At 40.2% G+C, this 25,092-nt stretch overlaps 1 protein-coding gene across 4 annotated transcripts in view; it reads left to right on the forward strand.

Annotated features, from left to right (window-relative positions):
- The window catches only part of FSIP1 (fibrous sheath interacting protein 1), a 205,051-nt gene that overhangs the window by 63,705 nt on the left and 116,254 nt on the right, over window positions 1-25,092 (forward strand). For all 4 annotated transcript variants that reach the window (XM_037056100.1, XM_037056099.1, XM_037056102.1 and 1 more), the window contains one exon: window positions 12,948-13,088. In XM_037056100.1, coding sequence (XP_036911995.1) covers window positions 12,948-13,088 — 141 coding nt within the window. The remainder of the gene's footprint in view (window positions 1-12,947; window positions 13,089-25,092) is intronic.

Raw genomic sequence — 25,092 nt, forward strand, 5'->3', positions numbered from 1 at the left:
ACCCCTTAGGAAGAGGTACAGGGGCTGGGGGTTTACTGAGGCCAGGTGTTGCTTGTTTGATGGGATTTAGGAAGTTGTGAAGTAGGGGCCAAGACCAGCCATTCCTATGGAAAAGTCACAGTTAACAGTTTGAGTGGGCCCATAAATTGGGTGGGATAGAGTCTCAGGGAATCTCCAAGGCAAGGCAAACAGTGTTAGCCAGGCTGATGTAGCACCCACCTTGCCAGTGCTGTGGCTCTGTTGGGGGGAAGGCTCAGAAAAGGGACAAGGCCACTGACTGCCTTTCTGTCTGAAAGAAAGCTATCCCCAGCTTCTACCTTGATGCCAGACACGTAGTTCCTCCCTGTGTGCCACTGGTGCCTTTTACACTGCTATCCTCGTGCTGGAGCTCAGAGGGAGTGAGTCTGAGTAAGTCCTTGTGTGGGTTCTTTAAGGGGAACTGCTTGGGACTCCAGAAGTTTCCTTCACTGACTCAATCCCCCTGGATTTTGCAGCCAGAAGTTGTGGGGACTTATCTTCCTGGCACGGGAGGGCCTGATGTGGGGCTAGGACTCCACTCCTGAGATACCCTCCCGAATTTCCATCTGCCGCATGTGGCTGTGGGACCAGCCTTTTCCACATCTCTGCCCCCCTACCGGTCTGGACGGATGTGGTTTCTTTAGTTCTTTAGTTGTCACACTTCCACTGAACTCGATATCTGATGGTTCTGAGCGATGGTTGTTCTGTAATTTAGTTGTAATTTTGATGTGGTTGTGTGGGGAGGCAAACTGTGCTTAATTATGCCACCATCTTGATTGGAAATTAAACGTGATAGTGATTTTCATAAGTGTATTTTCCTTGGTGACTTCTACTCCCTATTTATTTTTACTTTATTTGGTAATACACTGGGATGGAGTCACTGAGGAAATATTATTTAATATTATTATTTCTTTATGATTTAAGCTAATTCTTAATCATGACCAGGAGAGAGGAGAGGGAAGAAAATTGTGATAGCACTAATTAGTCCTTTGAGAGCTGGATTTCTCTGTAGTCGTCTAGTTACAGGTGTGAGCAATGGCAGCCACCTGTCCCTTATTCCGACACATTCTTCCAGCTCCTCTAACGTAGCGTCCCCAGGCCGAAGCAGTGAAGCTCACTAGGTTGATGGCTATCCTATGAGGGTTTTGAAATGAGTGTGTTTCCCCTCTTGGTATTTTGCTCTGATATTCTTTTTCAAAGCGAGCAAAGGGGTAGAAAAACAGAAGAATAATATCAGCTTTGGAAAAGTAAAATTCTTTTTCTCTTTGTTGTATTTCATTACTGCATGGAATCTAGTTTGCGGTCAAGTGGTAGTTTTCACCTGAAAAGAAAATGGCTGGTCTTTTGTTATTTTACTAACCTTCTACCAGTTTCCTAAAAACCTTATCAAATCATTTGCTGTACAATCTTAGATGCATGTCATTTTATTTAAAAAGATTTAAATATCAATAGTCTATAGGCAATAATTCTGCTTTCTAGGGAATCTTTGCTCCAAGCTCTCAATTGAAGGTTAGGGATTTGGCTTTGGGCAAGTTGAAACAACCTCAGGGGAAAGAGCAGTGTTGAAATGTCCTAAAAACAGTTTGGTCACTGGCAACCCTTTATGGAGCCAACTTAGCTTCCTCAGGTTCTGTGTCTAAGGGCGGGGCACAGCGGCTTCTGAGCCCTTTGCGCAGCAGTTGTGGTGGCCGTGGAAACCGCCGGTTTCAGGGCTGGGATCAGAGTTCTTGGGAAACAGAGAATTGGAATCTTGGTCTCCACCGAAGGTGCCCCTGGACATTGACACTGGTGACGTGGGTAGTTTGTTTATGTTACTGGTACCATTTCTCAAAAGGAGGCGGCCAAGATGGGGCCATAAAACTGTTCTGGGATATTCTTTGTTCTTTTCATGTTACTACTGATTTTTTTGGTTATTGTTGTTAGGTATCAAGGATAGCTGACATCTGAAAGCTGGATAATGGTTCTAAAGATGGGAAATGTCTTTTTCATGGCTGTCAAGTATTATCCTTGAAAGAGAAATGGAGAATTTAGAGATTTGTTTAGCCAGTAGGACTTTAAATAAAGCCTGGCTATGGCCAGACTCTGTCGTTGTCATCTAAATCGTATTTTTATAGCTCACGTTGATGGTTCTGATAAAACATTTAAAAATAATGAAAGGGAAACCAGTACATTACTTATCTGTTACATACTGAGATTATGTATTTTTATGTGGAACAACAGACTTTGGAGGGAAAAGAAAAATCTGTGTTGTGGGACTCCCACTAGATGCAGAAACACAAATGTAACATCCTAGTTGTTGAAAGAGAAATAATTCATGGTTCTTGCATGCAAAATAAAGAATATCTTTTGAGCTTTTGTTCAATTTCCTCTTGGCATTTTCTCGTTTCTAACTAAAACCAGCATTGCACATTGAATTTTCAAGCCAGAAATGCTAACTTGGAAAATTATTTTATGGATATTATTTTTGGATTGGAATTCTTTTGGAATAAATATACTGAAAAGTATCTTGGATAAACCCAGCATATCTATTCAGTTGATGAATGGGCTCCGATCTGTTGCTGAACCACAAATATTCATACTGAATATGCACATTATTTTTATTTCTTAACCCTTCTGCAAACCATTAACTCATCAGTATCTTTTCTCCATGCTTCTTAAGAAAGAATGTCTTTTCACTGAAATAGGGAACAGGCTGACAGGGTCCAGAGGGGAGAGGGGAGAGAATCATAGGGGAAAAGGGGATGGACTCACATGAACAAGTATAAAGGACACATGGACAATAACTAAGGGTGGGGGGCGGAAAGGGGAGGGAGGTGGGGAGCATGGGGCGGGGGGCGGGCAGGGTTGGGAATATAAGACAGAAAGCTGTACTTGAACAAGAATTAAATAAAAAAATTATTTAAAAAAAGAAAGAATGTCTTTTAAGTAAAATATAAATTCCTCTTTTTCAACAATGAATTCGACAAATATTAATCAAGTGCTCACTATGTGCAAGGAAGTATAGGGCACCTACAGATCAGCGGGGCCAATGTAGAGCTGTGGGGGTAAAAGCCTTCAAGTTCTGGCTCTTACTCGTTCTGAGGACTTGGGAATTAATTAGAAACACTCCGCACTCCAGTTTCCTCACAGTAATAATAATAATACCGTTCTTTAAAAGGGCAAATGAGTTAATGTATGTAAAGTGCTTAGCAGTGTCTGACACAGAATTCAACCAAGGATATAATAATAATAATAATAATAATAACAACAACTTAAGGAATTTATTTCCTTATGGGAGGCATGGATTATACGTAGATAACATAGGTTCACACAATAGAAGGCTATAAGCAAAATATTGTGATGGTTCAGGAGAGAGAGAGAGGGAGGGAGGGGGAGAGAGAGAGAACACATCAGGAAGGAATATCAAGAAAGTCTGTTTCTCTAATTGAGGGTCAAGGGGAATGAGAGGAACTTGTGGATGAGGCAGAAGGGTCAGAGGTCCAGGAGAAGGCTGTCACTGTACAGTAGGAGGCGGAACACTGGCGGTCTGCATGGCAGATTTGGCTCGCAGGTGGGTTCTCTTTAGCCCACATAGAGTTTACAGTCTTCTTTTTCTAGCCAACATTTAAAAATTGGATGACTGCATATAAAAATTCAAATTTCTAGTTTTTTTCCTGAAAAATTAGGAAACCTGGCCACAAACCTTGGCCACTACAGGACTGAGCTGAGTAGCAACTGCTGCTGTATATGGAGCACAAATTCCCTGGTTTGCTCTAGCGGCCACCACTTCATATTGTAGCACAGGCCCTGCGTCCTACTGTGTGCATTTATGTTGCTTGTCCAGCCCCTGCACAAGCCATCAACACATCTTTGAATGCCAGCTTATTTCATGAGAGATGTTGTGCTGGCTGATGTTAAGTATTTGGATTAGTATTTAGACTCTAGAACAGCTTGTGGGTTCCTGGAGGAGAGGGCGTAGACACAGAACAAGCTGCGGAGTGATCATGTGGTGAAACAAAGGTACCGCATTGCAGGAACTGGGAAAGGATGGGTTGGGGGACCACAGAGAAAGAAAAAGTTACTTGAAGGTATGATATTTACAAGATTCCTTTGGAGATTCAAAAAATTTTGGACCAAAAACAGTTTCCTAAACCAGTGGAAACGTGCAGACTTTCTGACCAACCTGACTACGGCAACTAAGAGTGCCAAGTTGGTAGGCACGTAAGCTTAGGATGATAAACGTACCTGAGTCATAATGATGTGAGGGACTCCAGAAATGCGACTCATAGATTAAGAAAGTGTTGATTGTTATGAAAGGGGAAGACAGGAAACTTTCTTTTCCTTAGGAGCTTTCTGGTTATAATGTTCTCATATAGATAGATGCTTTGGCCTGGCTCTGAACTCTATGGCAGTATTCTAAAAGCAGCATTTGGCTTTTACGGATCTGGTTTCCTTAGTATAAAACCAAGTATGTGGTCACATTCAGAAGGACGAATGGCATATCACGGCTATTGCTGTAATGTGAATAATGTCATGTAGCTGCAGTTTTACATCTGCTTTTTATTTTCTTTTCAGCTTAGCAAAAGGGCTCTAATTGAAGCATTTTGTTAAAGATATGTGGCTTAACTGTGCACACTCTCCTGTATTTATCTCCTAACTCTCTAACAAGTCATTGAGTTCTTTCCATGTATTATAAATTCCACCATAAAATTGAGTGATGTTCCACAGTCTAGTACTGTATTTCTTACTTGTAGCTGAATTACAGTCTAGCTTTCTCCAGAAAGAGCTAAGATATAGGAGTTGTGTAAGCATTCAGTTTCTTAAATTCTTAGCAACTGGATTCAACAATAGATTTTTTTCAGTTTGGCTCTTGTAAAGAAGTGTAGTTTATTTATCTTCTGTGAAATCAGTCTTACTGCATCTAGGATTCCAGTTCCTGGAAGATTGTTTTTTCTGGTTGGGAGAGTGTCTTCAGAAATGGTTCTTATGGAGACTTCCGCCAAGATGGAGGCATAGGTGGAAAACTGTGCCTTCTCCCACAACCAAGTTTGAATACAACAAAGGTTTGGAGAAACAAAGACACAACCAAAGGACAGAAAATTGAATTATACGGAAGTCCGACTACATCTAACCGTTCAACGGGGATGGTAAGAGGGGCGGAGCCAGCAGCCAGCAGGGTCGGGCAGGACAGGGCCCCCGACCCAGGCGCGCAGGCAGATGGGAACCAGTTGGGGTGCGGGGCAGACCGCGGGCGCATATTCGCGCACAGTGAGACAGACCACACAGGCCCCAGGGGGCGAGGGCTGACGGCGGTGGCACATTCGCGTGCAGTGGGACGAAACGTGTGGGCCCGATGACGGCAGCAACTGCGGCATGGGTGAGGGCCGTGGCTGCAGGTGGCGGACAGGACGCCATAGTCCCTCTTTGACCCTGCCCCCACATACAGTGTCACAACCCAGCGACTTAGTTGCCCTGCAATACCAGTGAGAGCCATTGTCCCTCTTTGACCCCGCCCCCACATACAACGTCACAACCCAGAGACTTAGTTGCCCTGTTCTAGTGAACACTTTAGGGCTCTGATCCTGCTATGGAACAGGCACGAACAACCCGAAAGATGGCACAAGAAGAACTCAAAGTCCCAGAGCCAATAACTCTAAGCGACCAAGAAATTGCCAACCTCTCAGAAGCACAAGTCAAGACACTATTTATCAGGATGCTCACAGAACTGGTAGATTATAGTCACAAATTAGAGGAACATATGAAGGCTAAACTAATTGAAATGAAGGGAGATGCACAGGAAACCAATAGTGATGGAAAGGAAACGGGGACACAAATCAATGGAATGGACCAGAAGGAAGAACAAAACATCCCACCAGAAAGGAACGAAGAAATGAGAATTCGAAAAAATGAGGAGAGGCTTAGGAACCTCCAGGACATCTTTAAACGTTCCAACATCCGAATTATAGGGGTACCAGAAGGGGGAAAGAAACAGCCACGAGTGGAAAACGTATCTGAACAAATAATAAAGGAGAACTTCCCCAGTCTGGCAAAGGAAATAGACTTCCAGGAAATCCAGGAAGCTCAGAGAGTGCCAAAGGAGTTGGACCCAAGAAGGAACACACCAAGGCACATCATAATTACATTAGCCAAGATTAAAATGAAGGAGAGAATCCTAGAAGCATCAAGGGATAAGGGGACAGTCACCTACAAAGGAGTACCCATCAGACTGTCAGCAGATTTCTCAAAAGAGACCTTCCAGGCAAGAAGGGGCTGGAAAGAAGTATTCCAAGTCATGAAATCCAAAGACCTACAGCCAAGATTGCTTTATCCAGCAAAACTTTCATTTAGAATGGAAGGGCAGATAAAGTGCTTCTCAGATAAGGTCAAGTTCAAGGAGTTCATCATCACCCAGCCCTTATTATATGAAATGCTAAAGGGACTTATATAAGAAAAAGAAGATGAAAAATATGAACAGTGAAAAGACAGCAAACACACAGTTACTAACAACCACACCTAAAACAAAAGCAAACCAAGAGGACAGCTAGATCAGGAGTGGAACCAGAGAAATGAAGAACACATGGAGGGTTAGAAACGGGGGGGTGGGAGGGGGAAAAGGGGGGAGAAGGCACAGAAAATAGCATAGGTGGTAGGTAGAAAATAGATAGGGGGGAGGGCGAGAATAGTGGGGGAAATATAGAATCCAAAGAACTTGAGACACATGGTTATAAACTAAGGGGGGGAGAATGTTGGGGGAGGGAGGGTACGGGTGGAGGGGAATGAAGGGGGGGAATAGAACAACTGTAATGGTATAATCAATAAAATATATTAAAAAAAAGAAATGGTTCTTATGGACGAGACTTCTTTGTTTTTAAACAGAGTAGTTTAATTGAGTACAAAGGTCCTCCTTAATTTGATTTATTTTCTTGTTCTTAAAATATTGATCCATTTGTGCACAATTTGGTAAGAGCAACAAAGCTTCAACACACATTTAATTGAGGAAAGTTAGTTGCATTTATCTCTTTTGTTATCAAGAGCTTCCTATTGCTAATAGCAACAACTAACTGTTTTTTGTCTCTTCCCCTTTCAATAGTAGCTAAAACTGAGGAAATATAAACCATTGTTTAACATGCAATCCTGCAAAATGTTTTACTTTTGAGTCCAGGGATTTTCAGGAATCCAGTAACAGCCATGTAGTCCAGATGACTTCAAATCACTTAATACAATGCCTGAAGGCAGGAATCTAGGAATTTTTTAGGTACGCTAGTCACAGGCATAGAAATCTTATCGGCCATCTGTTCACTTCCAAAAACTATAAAAGTATGCTGGTCTTAAGAGCATAGGAATTTGGATTGAGGAATAAACAAGAAGATACTTCAGAGGTTCTTGCCCCTAATGTTAACCTATCACACATTTCCACTTAAATCTGAGGAATTCACCTATATTTTACAGATGACTTTGAATTTTATATTTATGTTTCATTTTTTTAATGCTAAGCCTCCTGTGTAGTCAAGGTTTCTTTCATTTCATGGCAACATTCCAAGATGATAAAACGAATCTGGCTGAAAGATTTTCCTACTTTTAGTGCTGCCAGGCAAACGGTCCGTCTGATGACAGGGAATAGCAGTAGCCTATGGAAAAGTGTAGCATTAGTTTGAAAACACAGGGAAGCTGGCTTTGTTTAGGCAGCTTTGTATTTTTCTGGCCCTTAACTCATCATGCCTTATTTGCATGTCAGATAATTTACGAAGATGTGAATGATTTCCTCTGTATTTCGCTTTTGGAAAAAAGTTTACTTAACTTCTAAGACCCCTCTTGGCTTGGTCAACAGCTTAGATATGTTTCTAAGGGTGAACTTAGAATCTCTTGGCAATCAATAAATCAAATCAACAAATATCTATTGACCTCAGGGAGAGTTCTCTTCCTGTGGCTCCTTAGATATTCTGTGCTTGTCACAAAAGCTCTGTCTGAACTGAATTTTACTTTTTAATGAATAGAAGCATTCCTATCTGACTCAGAAATGCAGAAAAGACATGGATGGTCAGAGAGTCTGCTCAAATATTTCTCATCATAGGAGATCAAGGTATTTCTTGATGATTGTGAAAACAGACAGTACTGGTTGGGGCATGGATGTGCCAATAGAATCTCTCCCGGTACCACGAGCTTCCTGAATATGCCACTGGGCACTTTCTGCCAGAATCAATGACTGTCTTTTTTTGCTTCTTAGCCTCTGCTTTCATCAAAGGCTGTCCTTTAAATATTTGAACTCTGCGGTTATGCTATCAGAAACCACGGCTAAGGAAATATATTACGTATTCTTAGGTCTAACTGTAGAGAATTACAGACATATAAGCTATTAGAGTTTGAAGAAACGTTATGAGAAGAAATTTAGACCCAGAAAGAGAAAGTGACTTACTCAAAAGAACAGAGTAGAAATGGGGCTAAAATCTAACTTCTAGACCAACACCTTTTGAGTACAGAGAGTCACATTGTCAGAAAAGAACAAAAATAGCCTTGGTAGAAATTTATTTTGTTTTCTTAAAAATAAAAATATCTTTTTCTGCTTATGAAATTAATGCTTATTGTAGAAAACTCAGGAAATACAAAAGCACCTAAGAAAAACAAGATAAAAAATACAATTTTTAGTATAAAGTTAAATTTCCTTCCAGTCTATTTCTCTACAAATACACACAGAAACACATATGTACATACATATATACATACAAACAAACATAGTATAGCAGTTAGAGTTCTTGGTAAGAAACAGAAAAACAGCTTGGATTTGAAGATAATTAAATGAGGGAACTATTTATAGATTCAAAGGAGCCAGTAAGGGGTGTTGGTACACCCACAGACTAGCAACAATGGGTAGGAGGAAGAAAGAGTATTGGAGTTTAGGGAGATCTAGAACCACAGTTGAAAAATAAGCCATTCAAAGTTGGCATCATAGAAGATGTAGGCAAAGGATTAACCAATTCTTCCCCCTTCAGCATAAGAGTTTGAGTGTCATTAATTTTCTAATTGTTTTCTTGGCAACTGATGAAAATTAGAATGTCAACAATGTTAGGAGGCAACTTCACTCATGCTCAAAATGACCCCCTGTATTGGGAGATCTCTAAAGACCCGATGGGGAAGCCATACTTTGAGCTTCCCTAAGTGCAGTGATTCTTGTAGCTGGGAGTGTCCCTTGCTGGGACCTTGGATGCTATTCCTATAAAGTCATTTCAAGAGATAATGCTTCTGTTGAACATAAAGCTTTTAAACCAGGGTAGTTTCCTTGGCCCTTGTGCCTTTATGGTGATGACATGGACTGCGGCAAAAACTTCCATGAAAGAGGGATACCTAACACTACCTTGCTGCATTTCCTGTCCGAAGTCCGTCTGAATAGACTCACTCCAAGTGTGGTCTGTGTGTGTCTTTGAGTGTGAATATGCAGTTGAATATATGAAAACCTTCCTGATGGGCACCTCAGGAATACGTCACTGCCAAAACCACGATGCCAAAGCGGAGAGGGGAAGGGAAAGATACAACAAGCATTCTCTTAATACTACTCCCCCCCACATTGACTAAACAGAATCAGGAGACAGAGGTCAAGCAGACAGTCTGATTGTCCCAGTTTGCATCAGGAGCCTCTCACAGTTTATCATTCTCGTGTTGATGGGCATTTGGGATATGCATACAGCTGCTATGAATATCCATGTGCAAAATGAGCAATACATTTCCCCTTTCTCTTGGATAGATTCACAGGCATGGAATTGCTGGATCATAGAATAGATAGATGTATAACTTTTTAAGAAACTACCAGTTTTCCAAAGTGGTTGTACTATTGTACACTTCCCAACAACATATGAGAATTCCACTTGTTTCATACCTCTCCAACATTTGGTGTTAAACTTTTTCATCTGGGTTCTAGTGGCTGTGTAGTATTATCCTATTGTGATTTTAATTTGCATTTTCCTGATGCCTTTATGATGTTGAAGACTGTAATTTATTTTTATTTTTTAAATTACTCTTTATTGATTATGCTATTATACTTGTCCTGATTCTTCTCCCTTTGCCACCCTCCACCCAGCACCCCCTACTCTCTCAGGCAATCCTCCTACCATTGTTCATGTCCACAGGTCATGTGTATAAATTCTTTGGCTACTCCATCTCCTATACTGTACTTTATATCCTGTTGGCTATTCTGTAACTACCTATTTGTATTTCTTAATCCCCTCACCTCTTCATCCATTCCTTTCACTCCATCCCATCTGGCAACCTTCCGATAACTAACTTCTTTTCCCTTGCTTTTAAGAGTCTCTCTCTGTCTTTAATCTTCAGGCTTTTAATGATGATGTGTCCTGGAGTGGGCCTCTTTGCATCCATCATAATTGGGTCTATCTGTGCTTCCTGGACTTGCATGTCTATTTCCTTCACCAAATTAGGGAACTTTTTCTTCACTCTTTTCTTCCAAAGATATTTTCAATTTCTTGTTCTTTCTCTTCTCCTCCTGCCACCCCTATGAGGTGAATATTCACCTTCTTAAAGTTGTTCCAGAGGCTATTTACACTATCCTCAACTTTTGGATTATTTTTTCTTCTTCTTGTTCTACATGGTTGTTTTTTTGTTTCCTTATGTTCCAAATCATTGGTTCGATTCTTGATTTCATCTACTCTACTGTTGTTTTCCTGTAAATTGTTCTTTATTTCAATTACTATATCCTTCATTTCTGAGTGAGTCTTTTTTATGCTGTTGAGGTCCTCACTAAGTTCCTTGAGCATCCTTATAATCAGTGTTTTGAACTCTGTATTTGATAGATTGCTTATCTCCATTTTCTTTTAGCTCTTTTATCTGCAGTTTTGATATGTTCTTTCATTTGGGGCATTTTTTTTGTCTCTTCATCTTGGCAGTTTGTTTGTATGTATTAGGTAGAGCTGCTTTGACTCTGTGTCTTGGGGTCATGGCCTAATGTAGTAGGTGTCCTGTGAGGCCCAGTGGCATAGCCTCCTTATCACCCAAGCTGGCTACTTAAGGTACACCCTTTGCGTGGGCTGAGTACACTCTCCTCTTGTAGTTGAGCCTTGGTTGCTGTTGGCAGGTCATTGGGAGGGATTTACCCACGCCCTTCAGCTGCAAGGACTGGCTGTGACCACTGACCACCAACCTCTGCCCTTCATGGAGGATCAGCTGTGCAGGGGCAGAGTGGTGGTGCTCTGACATGGTCTATAGCTGTCCAGTGGGTGTGCTGGCCCTCGGGTTTCCCGGGTGGTGCAGCCCAAGGTCAACCCTCACCTGTGTGTTGACTTGGGCCACCCTGCCTGAGCTGTAAAGCAATCTGAAATGGCTGCTACTTGTGCTGCGTTTAGAGATGTCCAGGTGGAGTCAAGCTGTGACTCTAATCTGGCTGCTGCTAGAGCTCACTAAAGTCAGCTGTTGTTTGTTTGATAAGATTTAGGAGCTAAGATGAACCACTTTGATGGAAAAGCTGCTTGTGTGGGCCCATAAATTGGGTGGGGCAGAGTCCCTGGGGATCTCCAGGTCAGGTCACATAGTATTAGCCAGGTTGATGGAGTCTCAGATATGATGTCATGCTACTGGCTTTGTGGGGGAAGGGGTCAGCAAGGGGACTAAGGCCTCTGCTTGCCCCAGTGCCAGGCACTTCCGTCTCTCACTGTATACCCTGTTGGTGGAGCTCAGAGGGAGTGAGTCTGTGTAGATGAGTCTGTGTGTGGGTTTCCCAAGAGGAACTGCTTAGGGTTCCAGCATTCTCCCTTACCAACCCAATCTCTGCTGGTTTTTGCAGACAGAAGTCATAGGGACTTATCTTCCTGGCACTGGAATCCTGGGCTGGGGGACTGGTGTGGGTCTGGGACTCCTTGCTCCTGGGATATCCCTCCTGAATTTTTATCCATATGGGTATAGGGCCAGCCTGTTTTGTGTCCTCACCCTTCCTATCAGTCTGGATGGATTCTGTAGTTGTCAGACTTCCATTCAGCTTGATTTTGTAGTTGTTAGACTTCCATTCAACTCGATTTCTGACATTCCTGAGTGATGGTTGTTCTGTATTTTAGTTGTAATTTTGATGTGGTTGTGCAAAGTGGTGAGCCATGTCTGCCTACGTCACCAACTTCAAAGGGTTTTTTCATGTACGGTGGTACCTTGGTACTTGTTAATTCTTTCCGGAACTTGTGATGGGTGCCAAAACTGATGAGAAAAACCATGAAGCATTTTTTCCTGTCAGGCAGCATTACGCAAGTTCCACCATGTGCAATGAGTCCCAGCAAGCCCCAAAACATTTTTTTCTCATCAAAATGCATCGAGTACAGGGTTTGATGAGTTTTGAAGCTGGTGAGTGCTGAGGCATGACTGTACTTACTTGTCATTTACATACCATTTTTTTTACAAAGTGTCTGTTCAAGTTGTTTTAGAATTGGATTGTCTTTTTATTAAATTGTGTGGATTCCTTATATATACTAGGTTCAAGTCCTTTGTCAGACTTATGTGTTATGATATTTTTCTTTCGGTCTGTGGCTTGTCTATTAATGGCAGCTTTGCAAAATTTAAAAATACTGATGAAGCTTTTAGGCTATTAAATGCTTGCTTCTCATAACATAGATGGGCAGGGTTGTTTCTTGTTATTTATATATGATGAACTTGCAGTTTAGAGAAACTCTTATTTGCCTAAGATTCCATGCTGATAAGTGCAGACCAGGGGCCAGAGCCCAGGTCACTGCTTCTTGGTCACTGTTCTTTTCACTCTAACTTTCTGCTTTCCATATGTTTGAGATTATTTCCCTCCTTGTTTTATCTATAGGTGAACCTTTTCCTTCTCAAGTAGGGAGAGTTTAGAGAATTATAAATATAATTTTAAGGGAAGAGATATTGTTTGACAAGTAAAGCCAACCTTCAAGGCTTTAGTGGTGTGTGATGGTACATTTTCAGCCTGAGCATGACTTTTTTTAAAAAATTAGGAACCTGACCTTAATGCTGATGATGCAAATATGGAAATAACTCCAGGGGATGAGGCACTTCGGAACACCAAAGAACAACGGGATCAGCAAAATCGGCTGAAAGAGATAGATGCAAAGCTGAGAAAGATGAAGGAAAATGTGGTAAGTCTTTTTTAATTTGAAATTTAATTGTAAGCAATGATTGTGTTTAAAAGGTTCCAGTTTCCTTTGTCTGTTTTATGGTTGTTTTTATGTGTTTTTATGTATTGTGGGGGTGGGGGCTGTACCCTCAGAGCCCCCTGTCTGCCATGGATGAGAATAAGTCTACCAAGACATGATCTGCCTGGGGAGGAAAGGTGGCCAGTCTCTCAAAGGAGAAGGGCCAGGAGCCTTTTTCTCAATGGGCTTTGATTGGGTTCAGTTTGCACAGGAATACAGGGAAAGCTCATCAATCATTGTCAGGCAGTAAGGACCAAACAATAGATAACATACAAAGAACTATGAGGGCTTATTCTGAGTCAGGGTCAGTTAGCTAAAGGGCTATAAAACTTTGGGAAACAAAATCATTTCCAGCTTGGATGCTTATTATTAAATTGAGGGCGTTCTTATCAAAGCAGGTTTCACAGGATTTTATGTGTTCTTTCTTAGGCCTTGATTGCCCCAGGGAGCCTGCCCTTTCCAGCACAGGGTTACACCACCTTCTGTCATTGTTTCAGGCTTAAGTCAGGCAGGGCAAGTAAGGCAGCCAAGAGATTAGGAGACTTCTTGCAGAGAGAATGAGGACTCAGGCTCTGTCAAAGCTGAGGGGTGAGGGTCCATCATCCTCTTTTTCTATAGCCCTCTAAGTCCTTTCCTGAGGGCCCCTTTGTGACTGTGCCTGTCTTAGGTCATCCCTCCCTTGAGGAATCTTACCTGTCATTGGCTAACCAGTCATCTGCCTGGGGCCAAGCAGGGTGAAGTAAAAGGGGGCAGAGGCAGTGCCCCTGCCAGGGAAATAACCCCCCTGCTTTGTCTCCTTAGTAGCTTATGGTCCCAAAGTCTCTCTCACTCAGCCTTAGTTATGGGGGGTTATACTTCTGAAACCAGGCAGGGCAGTTCCAAACAGAGTATTATACTTAATATGACATGATAAATTTGTGAAATACTATCTGAAGTCAGAATAACAATCCATGTGCATAATATTCTGTCTTACAGTGACATAAATGTCCTTTTTGGGGGGATATTTTGGAAAAATGTGGAAAAATTTGGTAGTTGCTCTCCATATAAAATATCTTTATTATTGAACTTATCACTTAAATATTCCCACTTTTTGTTCATAATTCATAAAATATTACTCATTAATTTTTTAAAAAATTTATTTATTTATCTTTAGAGGGGAAGGGAAGGAGAGAAGGAGAGAAATATCAATGTATGGTTGCCTCTCGTGAGTCCCCTGCTAGGAACTGGCCTGCATCCCAGGCATGTGCCCTGCCTGGGAATCGAACTGTGATCATGTGGTTCGCAGGCCTGAGCTCAATCTGCTGAGCTACACCAGCCAGGGCTACTCATTAATTTTATTAATCCTTCTTGAGCCTATTTAATGTTTTAAATACTTGCCATTTAAAGACATATCATTGCTGATAGAGAAAGCTCTTAAGTCAACTAAGTTGTGAACTGGTTAATATCCTGAACTTACTAAAAATGCTCTAGAATATGATTTTTCCAACTACCCATACAATGTTTCCAACTGGATACTTGGCTTTTACTTAAAGTTAAACATGACAATGCTGAACTTGTGAATCTGCCTACATCCTCTCTCCCAGGGCTGGTCTTGTCATAGTGACCAGCAGTACCTACTTTCTGCCTCCGACTAAATCCTATCATCTTGGGTGATCTTCAAGCCTCATTAAGTTTTAACCAGCCTGTCTGATTTGTTGCCGTATCTCACCGTCGTTCCTTAGGACTCCTAAAATCTTTTTTGTCCCGACTTGTGTCACCCTTCTCTCAGCATTGCCACCTCCTGTCTAGCCATTTCTAACCTCGTCACTCTCTTCTCTCATTATTCAATTTTATGTGCTGCTCCATAAGAGAGACAGCAGGTAAGTGATTTTGGTTAAATTCTGATCTCCTCAGAGCTCTCCAAGAGTGTGCACCAATCCTGACTGACAGGCTTCACCCTTCACAAACATGCCCTTCTGAACTGCTCTTACTGTAGACAGCAGCACTGACCTGGAGCCTCGAGGATACATGTCTAGGTCTGCCTAATCAGTCAGGCAACAGATCTAAAGGGAATAAATGCATTGTGCTTCTCTTTATAATTCTTTTAAAAAAATTTTTATGTTTATTTATTTATCTATTTATATTTAATTATTTTTCAAGTACAGTTTTCTGCCTTTTACTCCCATCCAGCCCCGCCCCTCCCCCCCCCACACTTTTAAAAAAAATTTTAAGGGAAATTTAATGGGGATTATACTTCAGGGAGACCTCTATTTTTATTTTTGGAGGGAATTTTTTCTTCTGGAGTTTGTATATATGGGGAAGAAGTAGAAGTAGGAATGGTTAGGAAGTGTGAAGGGGCCTTCAGCCGATAGTTGTGGTGGTGGCAACGGAGCATTTCAAACTCAATGTGACAAATAGAATGGTTGTGGTTTCACTGGTTTTGGAAACTGTTGGTACTTCTCACCTTGTGCCTGCCATTCTCTATAAATCAGTTTTCCTGATTTCTGATTATTTATCATATGCCTTGAAAATGCAACTCTTCTTTTCTGCCATGTCTCTGTCATTATTTAATTTTTGATTTAAAATCTGGGTCCTTTAGGAAATCTTGTATTTTATTCTAGTACCTTATGCAGGTACTAGATTTAAAGAGACATGATAAATATCAAGAGTTGGTTGTTAAGTGAGTGGAAAAGAAAAACATAAGTAGAGAAGAACAATTATTATGTGCCTACTATGTGCCAGGCACTGTTTCAAGTACTTTATAAATTAATGACTTATCCAATCTTCGCAACCATTCTAAGATGTAAACACTGCTGTGTTCATTTCATAGATGAGGAAGTGGAGGCACAGAGAGGCTGAGCCACTTCTTCAAAGTTATGTAGTTGATAAGTGTAAGCGTAGGTTCAAAAGTCTAGCTTTTTTTAAAAAAAGATTTTATTTATTTATCTTTAGAGGGGAAGGGAAGGAGAGAGGGAGAGAAATATCAATGTGTGGTTGCCTCTCATGTGTCCCCTGCTGGGAACTGGCCTGCAACCCAGGCATGTGCCCTGACTGGAAATCGAACCACAATCGTCTGGTTCGCAGGCCTGCGCTCAATCCACTGAGCTATGCCAGCCAGGGCAAAAGTCTAGCTTTTAACAACTGTGCTTAGACTACCTTTCTGGTACTGATTTACTTTTCATGAATAATGTTGTTTTTTGATAATTAAAGTAGATAAGTCTTTTATGACCAGTAATATTCATGGGAAAATGTTTGGAACTAGTCACATAAATGATAATTTCACAGTTTTGTGTTTTATAGTCAACACTTTAAGAAACTGGTATCTGGTCGATAAAGGACTATGAGGGTTGATCTATACTGTCTTTATGTTTCAATTGCTTAGTGTTTCACAGTTATCCCATTGTGTACAGTGTGTGCTTTTGAGGGAAGAGACTGTTTCAAACTCTGCAAAGCCCGTTGTACTTCACAAGCTTTTAAGTGCTCTGTGGGTTGGGAATCCGGAGACCTGAATCCTGTCTCAGTGTTGTCAGCACCCTGCTGCGTTGTCTCGAGTGACTCACTGAGTCTCCTAGAGATCTGGGTAATTACATTACCCAGATTAAAATAAGGACAGAATCTTAAAAGCAGCAAGAGAAAAAGAGAGAGTTACCTACAAAGGATAAAGCTATTAGCTGATTTCTGGAAAAAAAAAAACAAAAACCAAAAACCTTACAGACAAGAAGGGGCTGGAAAGAAGTATTCAAAGTGATGTAAAACAAGGACCTACATCCAAGATTACTCTCTCTAGCAAAGCTGTTGTTTAGAATGGAAAGGCAGATAAGGTGCTTCTCAGATAAGGTCAAGTTAAAGGAGTTCACATCACCAAGCCCTTATTGTATAAAATGTTAGAGAGACTTACCTAAGAAAAAAGAAGATAAAAACTATGAACAGTAAATTGACAACAAACTCACAGCTATCAATAACTGAACCTAAAAACAAAAACAAAAACAAATTAAGCAAACAACTAGAACAGGAACAGAAGTAGAGATCACATAGAGGGTTATCAGTGGGGAGGGGTGGGGAAGAAAAAGGTACAGGGATAAGAAGCATGATTGGTAGGCACAAAATAGACAAAGGGAGGTTAAGAATAGTATAGGAAATGGAAAGGCCAAAAAACCTTCATGTTCAGCCCATGGACATGAACTAAGAGAGGGGGAATGCTGGAGGGTGGTGTAGTGCAGGGCAGAGGGGGATAAAGGGGAGAAAAACTTGGGACAACTGTAATAGCATAATCAATAAAATACACTTAAAAAAGGATCAAATCCATGTTCAGTCTTAGAGATGGGAGAAGGAAAGAGTGAGCTAAGGGGCATTGTAGGAGCCATGGGTGGGGTTACTCTTGGAGTCACATTGGTCCCAGGCATGATTTGTCAGTAAACGCTGAAAAAGTGACTTAATTCTGTGTTTCAGATGGTTGGCTGAGGCTCCAGATGCACATTCGCCTTGGTTAAGATTGGATGAGAAAGTGGGATTTGATTTAGCTGAAGGTGGTGGTGGTGGCATTGTCGTTATCAGTGAGTCTAGTGAGGAGGAGCAGGGGAGGTGGGCGTGGTGAAGTGAAGTTGGGGCTCACAAATGGAGTGTGAAATTCAGTGGGCGTGCAGGGGCCCTGTGGGAAGTCCTCCATAGCAGCTGCATAAGTAGCAGGACGAGCCAGGCTGCTGGAAGCAAATCTTCAGAATTTGCTCGGTAAGAGTCAGCAGTGTAATGGGGCTGCTATGCTACACATTAAGGGGGAGGTAGACATGGTGGATCGTGTTTGCGTAGTAGAGTGACAAGTGTGAGGGTGAGATTTAACACTGGGTCATATGAAGGGTTGTTAATGGGACTGTCTTTAGACTGGCGAAGGAAAGTGTATGTGTTTTGGGGGGAAGAAGGAGTGGGGTGGTGTGGTAGAAAAATCACACATAATCATTTCCCAAAGAGATTTAAAGTCCTGTTACTTCAAGTAATACTTTTGAGGTATTACTTTTTATTTTTTTACAGTACAGGAAAAAATATGGTGATTGAGAGGCCATATAAAGAGACAGGTTTCAGACAAATATTAAGGCAGTTGGCATTATCTCAGTGGAAATAGTCTACCCTGGGTAAGTAAGGTTTTCCCATTAGACCGGAGTGACACTTTCCGCAGAGCTGTAGAGAGGGGTTAAGTATCAAAAGGATGTCTGAATGGGTTAGGTGGGTTTCCCCAGCGCAGGAGGTACTTTACCTACGGCACGTGTGTGGAGCTGCTGTGCTTTGAGGTCCTTTTCACACATTGAGCGGAGGCTTTGTGCCGAGCCCCTCACCTCTTGCCTAGTTTATTCACGGGGAAGAGTTCCCCCGTCAGGGAGCTGCTTACATGGAGATAATTTGAGAAGGTGGAATCAGAAGAAAATGGAAATGGGCATACTCATAGGATAGACAACATAAAACAAACCCCACAGATAACCTCTCAGTCACTTGCCATACGGTGGGCTCCGATACCTCTTACCCCTGAGCTTCCCATCTAGCCCAGGGGGTCGCTTTCTGTTGTTTGGGGTGCTCTAATGGCTTCTCTGCCTGTTCAGTCTTCTGAGCCCACTCTGCTTTTTACAATATCGCTGCCCTAGGTTGTAGTCCTGTATATAAGCTTCTGTAAATGGGGTGAAGAGGTTCAGTTTGAGATCCAGGTGCTGAAGCCAGACTGCTGGGGTCTGAATCTCAACTCTGCTTACCAGTTGTGTGACCTTGGTCAGGTCTCCTGATCGCTCTGTGGTTCAGTTCCTTTACCTGTAGAATGGGGATAGTTATAATTAATACTTACCTCATAGGCTATTTTGCAGATTAAATCACTTAACACATGTGAAGTGCTTTGAAAAGGGTCTGACATTTTAAGTGCTATATAAATGTTTATTATTGACCTTGCTATTGTTATTATTAACATTACTAATATGGCATTTACATAAGCTTGTTTCTATGATAAGGAGGGGGAGAAAGTAGTATAGAGGATGAAATTGCAGCGATAAGCCTTGGAGAAAAATCGAGATGCCTTTTTCCTGACTCAGGGTGGAAGAAGGGAAGGATGGGCCTAGAAAAACAGAGGTAGAGATGAGACAAAATGATAGCGGTCAGGTTGCATGTTCCCTGTTCACTCTAAGTTAGAGATCCAGCCACATGGTCAGAATGAGAAGGCAGGGTGGAGATGGGGTCTTGAAGTAGGGGAAAGGACTGGAATAGACTATGAAGATGAGAGGAAAAAAAGCAGTGGCGAACAATGAGGACAGCCCAGCTGAGACCAGAAACTGTAACTGTGAAATGGAGCCAGTTGCAGCGTAGAGTGTTCTCTGACAGCCCTCGGTGGTACCCCAGAGATGGAGAAAATGGGTCATAAGTTGAGGCAGAGGTGAGGGTAGGCTCACTGATTGCAGGGGAAGACGGAGGAGGCAGTAATCGTCGATACCTATGAGACCATAACCAAAATGAAAGAAAAAGAAACAACTGTAATGTGTATACCTCAGGTATCAGGGGGACCCCTTTGCACTTCTTTGACCCGTTTTTATAACTTATGTATCCACATGTTAGAATACTGCACTGCTATAAAAAGAACGAAGTAGGTCTGTATGTCTTGGAAAGATGCCTGCGATACAGTATTAAGGGAAAAGAGCCTGTTGCATAAGACCATGATCAGTATGATTCCATTTAAAGAAAATAATAGAAAATTTCTGGAACAATATTTATCAAATGCTTAATGGTGATTGTTTTTAGTGAGGATAGGATGGATGGAGAATGAAAAAAGGAAATTCACTTTTTATAACATACACTATTTAAAGGAGAAAGTAAGTTGGATTATGAGTGATTTTGAAATTTCTCACACTTTTTTTCCTCTATATTCCAACCTTTCACAATACATGTGTTGCATTTGTAAGCAAAATTAATGTTTAATGATGTGGAAAGCATTGATGTATACAAAAGATCACTCTGTTATCTCTCAATAAAGTGGCCTTTATGCATTTAGAAAAAACAGAGTGAGTCATCACAATGAATAATGTTCAGCTTCACCAGTGATTACAATATGTATGTAGACAACCTTTAGTCACTGTATACACTTACCAATAATGATAAATGCGATATAATTATATGTTAGTGAGAGTGGTGTGGAGGTGGGGACAGCAGTGTTTGAACATTGTTGGTAGCTTCTAAAATTGGTTGTTTTAGTCCTGGCTGGTGTGGCTCAGTGGATTGAGTGCCAGTCTGCAAACCAAAGGCTTGTAGGTTTGATTCCCAGTCAGGGCACATGTCTGGGTTGTGGGCCAGGTCCCCAGTAGGGGACGCATGAGAGGCAACCACACATTGATGTTTCTCTCTCTCTTTTTCTCCCTCCTTTCTGTTAAAATAAATAAATTAATAAATAGGTTATTTTTCCCATGGAAAGCAATTGTTTAATTGTTATAGCTATACCATTATTTATATTTTTGACCCAAATAATTACACTTTGGGGAATATTTCTAAAGAAATAATACCCAAGGAAAACCAAACCAAATAAAGTAACAATTTAAGTGCTCTCAATAAGAAACAATTTAAGTGTTCACAAATAGAATGCCAAAGCAATTTATACAATCATAACCCATTTAATGCTATGGTAGAATAATAAAGGCGACAGTATATGGATTTGTCAGTAACTTTTAGTTGGGAATGGGTAATATAAAACAAAAATAAAAATTCTAGATAGATTTTAAGTATCAGCTATAATTATTTAATATATACTGGTAATAGTCTGAAGGGAAATAGGATGTCTTAATAGCCTTATTATCTTCTACTTTCTGTTAAATTGTCTTTATTTCTAAGAAGAGGGTAGTCATAATTGAGGCAATTTCATTACTTAATTATTTTTATTGATATACATTTTAACCCTTTAGTCTAATGATGTATTTATTGACTAAGTTAAATAGTAACAATAATTCATGTTTGGTCTAATTTTTCTGAAACATTGAATGTTCCATTGTGATAATAAGACTAAGGGAATTTAAAAGAAATTAAAGAACATCTTCAGCTTTTCAGATTAGATTTTAAAAAGGCCTTTAATGAAGTTGTATAATAATTCTTGCCTTCACAAATGAAAAGAATTCAATTTTAGTCTTGCATTTTCTGAGAAAGAACCATCGATCTGTTTTCATCTCAGTGACTCCTTTAGTGATCAAATGTTCTCAGAGATGTTTTGTTGGTGGTGTTAGGAAAAGCTCTCCACGGTTCCACACATTCTAACTACACTGACCACACTTTTTTAGGTCTTTATTGTGTCTCTTTTTGATTCTCAGTTTGAACTTTATTCATTTTTTTCATCATGTGAAGTCTCTACTATTTCTTTCTACATTCTTTCCTTTTTCAGTTTCCTGGAAACCAGTGAGCTTGGCCTTGTTTGGTGGACTGCATTGTCATGATTGCATAAAAATGTTTAGCACTCTAAGCCTTGTTGCTGGGCATTGTGGATAAGAATGTGGTTCACAAAAGATGATAAGTCCTTCTGTTCTGATTCTTATTTCAACGTGCTCTTGCCATTTAACCTAGCATGAGAATACATGGATCCCAATCAGAACATTGGAGGGTTTCTTCTGCTCAGTGAATGGGTGGGGGTCTATCTTCAATTACTAAGCATGCCATAGAATCAGAATTATAGAATGTGAGAGCTGAAAGGGCCTTAGAGGTCACACAGGCCATTTCCATTGGATTATGGCAGACTTGGGCCAATCCCCAGTGCTTTTGTGAACTTTTCATTAAATCCAGCCCTTTTCAATTATAGCTCTGTAGTTCAGTCAATTTGAGACTACCTATAAATATGGGCTTTTTCCAAAAAACTTGAAGCTGTTACCACCTCTTTTCCAAATTCAACAGAACTTCAAATAAACCTGACATCTTTGTGGTTAAACTGGAAGACTAACTAGTATGCTTTAGTATTTGCATATTAACTTAGACCTGAGTTGGAAAAGCACTTATACTCTCTTGGGTGTTATTATTCAGAACTGTAGAAATTATTTAATCTTTTTTTCATTTGCAATAGTTTTTAGAAAGATGGATAAAATTCCATTGATGTAAAAACTTGGTGTTTTTATAGGGTGCACAACCTTTGTTTTTCTTCTGTAGGTGGTGGCAGGTGGTATACAGTAATGATGCAAAATATTTGGTTGTGAAATTTTGAGAGTGGGATTTGTACATTAACAATTAAACCTTAAAAATTTGTTCTTATTAACATAGGCTAAGAAATACTTTCTGAAACAAGTAGATCATAAAGTTTTCAGAAGCACTAATATAATTTAATATAGAAATTTTGACAAAACTTCTTGTAATTGAATAGTATCATTTAATGGGTGAAAACCAGCTTGTAGCAGTTAAGGTACATGTCTGGTGTTTAGAAATTATTCTGGAATGAATAAATGAGGACAAAACTTTTTTAAAGTTATTGGCTACGTATGATAATTGAATATAGTATAAGTTGAAAACACAGCTGTAGTACTTTGGGAATAAGATGTTAACTGGATGTTTTTCATTGAATTATTTTATTTCAACTATAATTTTTAGTCTACTTATAAAATACATTAATATACTTGTGTTTTTAGTTTCAAATCTATTTTGGAACAAAAGGAGTTATAAATATATTTTTATTCTGCCTATATGATAAAAAATTTTAAAAAGTATTAAAGATGTTTTCTTCTGGATCATGACTTCACATATATTAGGATAATGCAAACTTGATATTGTTATAAAAGGTGTACATATTGTGCTGTTTCTGAATGATGCAACATATCAAGAAAGTTATCTGAAAATGAAAATTTTGATCAGTGTTGCTATATAATATTTTCTGTTTTTTTCCTTAAGCTTTATTGTTGAGCAGAGGTTCTAGATATGGATAGTAAAGCTAGTTAGGTCCTAACATAACTCACCTTTTGCTTTCTGAATTGGTTTTCAAGGTTGGTTGAGGCTTTGTGTCATGGATGTAGTTATATGGAACAAGTGCATGTACATGCTTTAAGAAATAAGCAAATGATATCTCATAAGATGATATAGTTAAGTATAACTGTATAAGGTAAAATAAATATTATAAAAGTTATAATATTATATATGTACATACAAAGTATATTTAACCAGTATAGCATTTATTGATACAAAATTAGGATTCATAAATAAAAATTATGACTGTTTTAGTGGTTGAACTCAAGCCTATTACCTGGATATTAACATGGGGTTAACATCCTATTTAATTTGTTTTCTAACACCTAAGATTATTTTTAGTATATTAAATTCTTGAATCATTTTTCCCCAATGGAAGTGTCATTAGTATTCAGAGGTAGTCTTTACCCTTCATTATCTTTTTGACAGCTATTGCCAGTCTTTAACAAACTTTCAGAGCCTAGCTCTACCTCTGGTTACTGGCTAAGGCTGCCTCTGGCCAGCGCAGTGTTGTGTAAAGCACTGGTCTGAACAGAGATGGTCAGAGAACTGTATGTTACTGGTGGGCGTGAGGAACTTTCACCAGAATACAAATCTATGCATTCTTTACTTCATCAAGAAAAGCTTGCTTGTTGACATGGTTGTTAGATGTTCCGGCGTTGCTCCTTGCCTCATAGCAGACTGTAAACTGTTCAAGGACTGGCACTGGCTTTGAGCAGCAGTGAGCGAAGGCCCATTCCTGATTCTCTGACACTGCAGCCGTGGTTCTGGGCACCCAGACTCCGTGATCTCTGCCATGGGCATGTAGTTGTCCTCCCCCTTCTTTACCTTCATCTTATGTCTCCTAGACCTATGTTCCTCTTGCACAGTGATGTCTCAATGTCACAGGGTTTTTCCTGTGATATTTGGCTCATGTGTATTATAGGGAACCAGACGCCTCGACCTCTGGTTTATTGGGCTCAGAGGTTATCAAATTCTTCTTCTCAACATCTGGTATGATTAACATGATACCATTGTTCACTGACACCAGCTTTTATTTTTAACAAAACTATTTATTTATTATTTTATTTTTTATTCTTTGCAGTCTTCTTTTTTAAAAAATGTATTTTTTATTTTTTTCAAGTACAATTGTCTTCATTTTCCCCCATGCCCTACACCTTGCTCCACCCTCTACCCACCCGCCTTTGGCTTTGTCCATGGGTCCTTTATACATGTTCCTTGATGGCCCTACTCCTTCTTTACCTCATCATTCCCCTCCTGCCTCCCCTCTGGTTACTATCAGTCTGTTTTTTATTTCAATGTCTCTGTTTATATTTTGCTTGCTTGCTTGTTTTTCTTGATCAGGTTCCACTTATAGGTGAGATCATATGGTATTTGTCTTTCACTGCCTGGTTTATTTCACTTAGCAAAATGTTCTCCAGATCCATCCATTCTGTTCCAAAGGGTGGGAGTTTGTTCTTTCTTTTTCCTGCCTAGTATTCCATTGTGTAAATGTGTCACAGTTTTTGATCCTATCATTTACTGATGGACATTTAGGTTGCTTCTAGCACTTGGCTATTGTAAATTGTGCTGCTATGAACATTGGGATGCAGGTTCTTTTGAATTGGTGTTTCAGGGTTCTTTGGGTGTAATCCCAGGAGGGGAATTGCTGGTTCAAAAGGCAGTTCCATTTTTAGTTTTCTGAGGAAATTTCATAGTGTTTTCCATGGTGGCTGCACCAGTCTGTATTCCCACCAGCAGTGCACTAGGGTTCCCTTTTCTCCACAACCTCGCCAGCCCTTTTGTTTGTTGTTTTGTTTATGATGTCCATTCTACCCGGTGTGAAGTGGTATCTCGTTGTGATTTTAATGTGCATTTCTGATGGCTAGTGATGCTGTACATACTTTCATGTGTCTCTGAGCCCTTTGTGTGTCTTCCTTGGAGAAGTGCCTGTTCAGATTCTTTGCCCATTTTTTAATTGGGTTGTTTATCTTCCTGGAGTGGAGTCATGTGAGTTCTTTATAAATTTTGGAGATCAAACCCTTGT

The sequence above is a fragment of the Sturnira hondurensis genome, unplaced genomic scaffold (genome assembly GCF_014824575.4).
Source record: "Sturnira hondurensis isolate 20B ecotype Veracruz unplaced genomic scaffold, ASM1482457v3 Scaffold0008782, whole genome shotgun sequence".
NCBI lineage: Eukaryota > Metazoa > Chordata > Mammalia > Chiroptera > Phyllostomidae > Sturnira > Sturnira hondurensis.